This window comes from Theropithecus gelada, chromosome 3 (genome assembly GCF_003255815.1).
Source record: "Theropithecus gelada isolate Dixy chromosome 3, Tgel_1.0, whole genome shotgun sequence".
Classification (NCBI taxonomy): Eukaryota; Metazoa; Chordata; class Mammalia; order Primates; family Cercopithecidae; genus Theropithecus; species Theropithecus gelada.
This window is the reverse complement of record NC_037670.1, coordinates 12541797-12545010: the sequence shown is the minus strand read 5'-3', so window position 1 is coordinate 12545010 and position 3214 is coordinate 12541797. Positions and strand designations below refer to the sequence as shown.

Genomic DNA, 3214 nt, shown 5'->3' with positions numbered 1-3214 from the left:
TCCCCCACCCCCACCCGCGCACGCACACATGCAGATAACAGCCCCGACCCCCGGCCGGAGCCGCAGAGTCCCTGGGCCACCCCGGTCGCTCGCTGCGTGCGTCCCGGAGCCGGACCGGGGCCACCGCGTCCGCTCTGCTCCGATCCCGCGGCCCCTGGACAGCCGCCCTCTCCTCCAGGCCCGTGGGGCTGGCCCTGCCCCGCTGAACTTCCCGGGATGAGGACTCCCGGTGTGGTCACCGGGCGCGCCCTAGGTCGCTAAGGGACCCCGGCCAGGCGCGGAGATGGGGGTGCACGGTAAGTACTCGCGGGCTGGGCGCTCCCGCCCACCCGGGTCCCTGTTTGAGCAGGGATTTAGCGCCCGGGCTATTGGCCGGGAGGTGGCCAGGTTCAAGGACCGGCGACTTGTCAAGGACCCCGGAAGGGGGAGGGGGTGGGGCAGCCTCCACGTGCCAGCGGGGACTTGGGGGAGTCCTTGGGGATGGCAAAAACCTGACCTGTGACGGGAACACAGTTTGGGGGTGGAGGGGAAGAAGGTTTGGGGGTTCTGCTGTGCCAGTGGAGAGCAAGCTGATAAGCTGATAACCTGGGCGCTGGAGCCACCACGTATCTGCCGTATCTGCCCGAGGGAAAGCCTCTGTCACACCAGGATTGAAGTTTGGCCGGAGAAGTGGATGCTGGTAGCTGGGGGTGGGGTGCACACACCGCAGCAGGATTGAATGAAGGCCAGGGAGACAGCACCTGAGTGCTTGCACGGTTGGGGACAGTAAGGACGAGCTGGGGCAGAGGCGTGGGGATGAAAGAAGCTGTCCTCCCACAGCCACCCTTCTCCTTCCTCCTCGCCTGACTCTCAGCCTGACTCTGTCTTCTAGAATGTCCTGCCTGGCTGTGGCTTCTCCTGTCTCTGCTGTCGCTCCCTCTGGGCCTCCCAGTCCCGGGCGCCCCACCACGCCTCATCTGTGACAGCCGAGTCCTGGAGAGGTACCTCTTGGAGGCCAAGGAGGCCGAGAATGTCACGGTGAGACCCCTTTCCCAGCACTTTCCACAGAACTCACACTCAGGGCTTCAGGGAACTCCTCCCAGATCCAGGAACCTGGCACTTGGTTTGGGGTGGAGGTGGGAAGCTAGGTACTGCCCCCCTACATAAGAACAAGTCTGGTGGCCCCAAACCATACCTGGAAACTAGGCAAAGAGCAAAGCCAGCAGGTCCTGTGGCCTGTGGGCCGGGGTTAGAGCCCTCAGGGACCCTTAAGTCCCCGGGCTGTGTGCATTTCAGATGGGCTGTTCCGAAAGCTGCAGCTTGAATGAGAATATCACCGTCCCAGACACCAAAGTTAACTTCTATGCCTGGAAGAGGATGGAGGTGAGTTCCTTTTTTTTTTTTTTTTTTTCCCTTTCTTTTGGAGAATCTCATTTTGCGAGCCTGATAAGATGGAAGGGAGAATGATCGAGGGAAAGGTAAAATGGAGCAGCAGAGATGAGGCTGCATGGGCGCAGAGGCTCACATCTGTAATCCCAGGGTTTTGAGAGGCCGAGATGGGAGAATTGCTTGAGCCCTGGAGTTTCAGACCGACCTGGGCAGCATAGTGAGATCCCCCATGTCTACAAACATTTAAAAAAATTAGTCAGGAGAGGTGGTGCATGGTGGTAATCCCAGATACTCGGGAGGCTGAAGCGGGAGGATCACTTGAGCCCAGGAATTTGAGGCTGCAGGGAACTGTGATCACACCACTTCACTACAGCCTCAGTGACGGAGTGAGGCCCTCCCTCAAAAAAGAAAAGAAAAAAGAAAAGTAATGAGGGCTGTATGGAATACGTTCATTCATTCATTCATTTATTCAAGTCTTATTGCATACTTTCTGTTTGCTCAGCTTGGTGCTTGGGGCTGCTGAGGGGCAGGAGGGAGAGGGTGGCGTGGGTCAGCTGACTCCCAGAGTCCACTCCCTGTAGGTCGGGCAGCAGGCTGTAGAAGTCTGGCAGGGCCTGGCCCTGCTCTCGGAAGCTGTCCTGCGGGGCCAGGCCGTGTTGGCCAACTCTTCCCAGCCTTTCGAGCCCCTGCAGCTGCACGTGGATAAAGCCATCAGTGGCCTTCGCAGCATCACCACTCTGCTTCGGGCGCTGGGAGCCCAGGTGAGTAGGAGCGGACACTTCTGCTTGCCCTTTCTGTAAGAAGGGGAGAAGGGTCTTGCTAAGGAGTACAGGAACTGTCCGTATTCCTTCCCGTTCTGCGGTACTGCAGTGACCTCCTGTTTTCTCCTTGGCAGCAGGAAGCCATCTCCCTCCCAGATGCGGCCTCGGCTGCTCCACTCCGAACCATCACTGCTGACACTTTCTGCAAACTCTTCCGAGTCTACTCCAATTTCCTCCGGGGAAAGCTGAAGCTGTACACGGGGGAGGCCTGCAGGAGAGGGGACAGATGACCAGGTGCGTCCAGCTGGGCACATCCACCACCTCCCTCACCAACACTGCCTGTGCCACACCCTCCCTCACCACTCCTGAACCCCATCGAGGGGCTCTCAGCTAAGCGCCAGCCTGTCCCATGGACACTCCAGTGCCAGCAATGACATCTCAGGGGCCAGAGGAACTGTCCAGAGCACAACTCTGAGATCTAAGGATGTCGCAGGGCCAACTTGAGGGCCCAGAGCAGGAAGCATTCAGAGAGCAGCTTTAAACTCAGGAGCAGAGACAATACTGGGAAAACACCTGAGCTCACTCGGCACCCTGCAAAATTTGATGCCAGGACACGATTTGGAGGCAATTTACCTGTTTTTGCACCTACCATCAGGGACAGGGTGACCTGGAGAACTTAGGTGGCAAGCTGTGACTTCTCCAGGTCTCACGGGCACTCCCTTGGTGGCAAGAGCCCCCTCGACACTGAGAGAATATTTTGCAATCTGCAGCAGGAAAAATTACGGACAGGTTTTGGAGGTTGGAGGGTACTTGACAGGTGTGTGGGGAAGCAGGGTGGTAGGGGTGGAGCTGGGATGCGAGTGGGAACCGTGAAGACAGGATGGGGGCTGGCCTCTGGTTCTTGTGGGGTCCAAGCTTTGTGTATTCTTCAATCTCACTGGCAAGAACTGAAACCACAGATATGACTCTTGGCTTTTCTGTTTTCCGGGAACCTCCAAATCCCCTGGCTCTGTCCCACTCCTGGCAGCAGTGCAGCAGGTCCAGGTCCGGGAAACGAGGGGTCGAGGGGGCTGGGCCCTACGTGC

General features: G+C 58.3%; 1 protein-coding gene across 2 annotated transcripts; it reads left to right on the top strand.

Moving 5' to 3' along the window:
* The first annotated feature begins 207 nt into the window (after positions 1-207).
* Positions 208-2870, top strand: EPO (erythropoietin). 2 transcript variants are annotated; one of them, XM_025380622.1, is made up of 5 exons: positions 208-296; positions 872-1017; positions 1276-1362; positions 1950-2129; positions 2267-2870. In XM_025380622.1, exons 1-5 carry the CDS (start codon positions 284-286, stop codon positions 2417-2419), a joined length of 579 nt encoding a protein of 192 aa, XP_025236407.1. In that variant the 5' UTR covers positions 208-283; the 3' UTR covers positions 2420-2870. The 2 variants fall into 2 exon arrangements, with proteins under 2 accessions (XP_025236407.1, XP_025236406.1); XM_025380621.1 differs by having other exon boundaries at positions 2264-2870.
* The last annotated feature ends 344 nt before the right edge of the window (positions 2871-3214 follow it).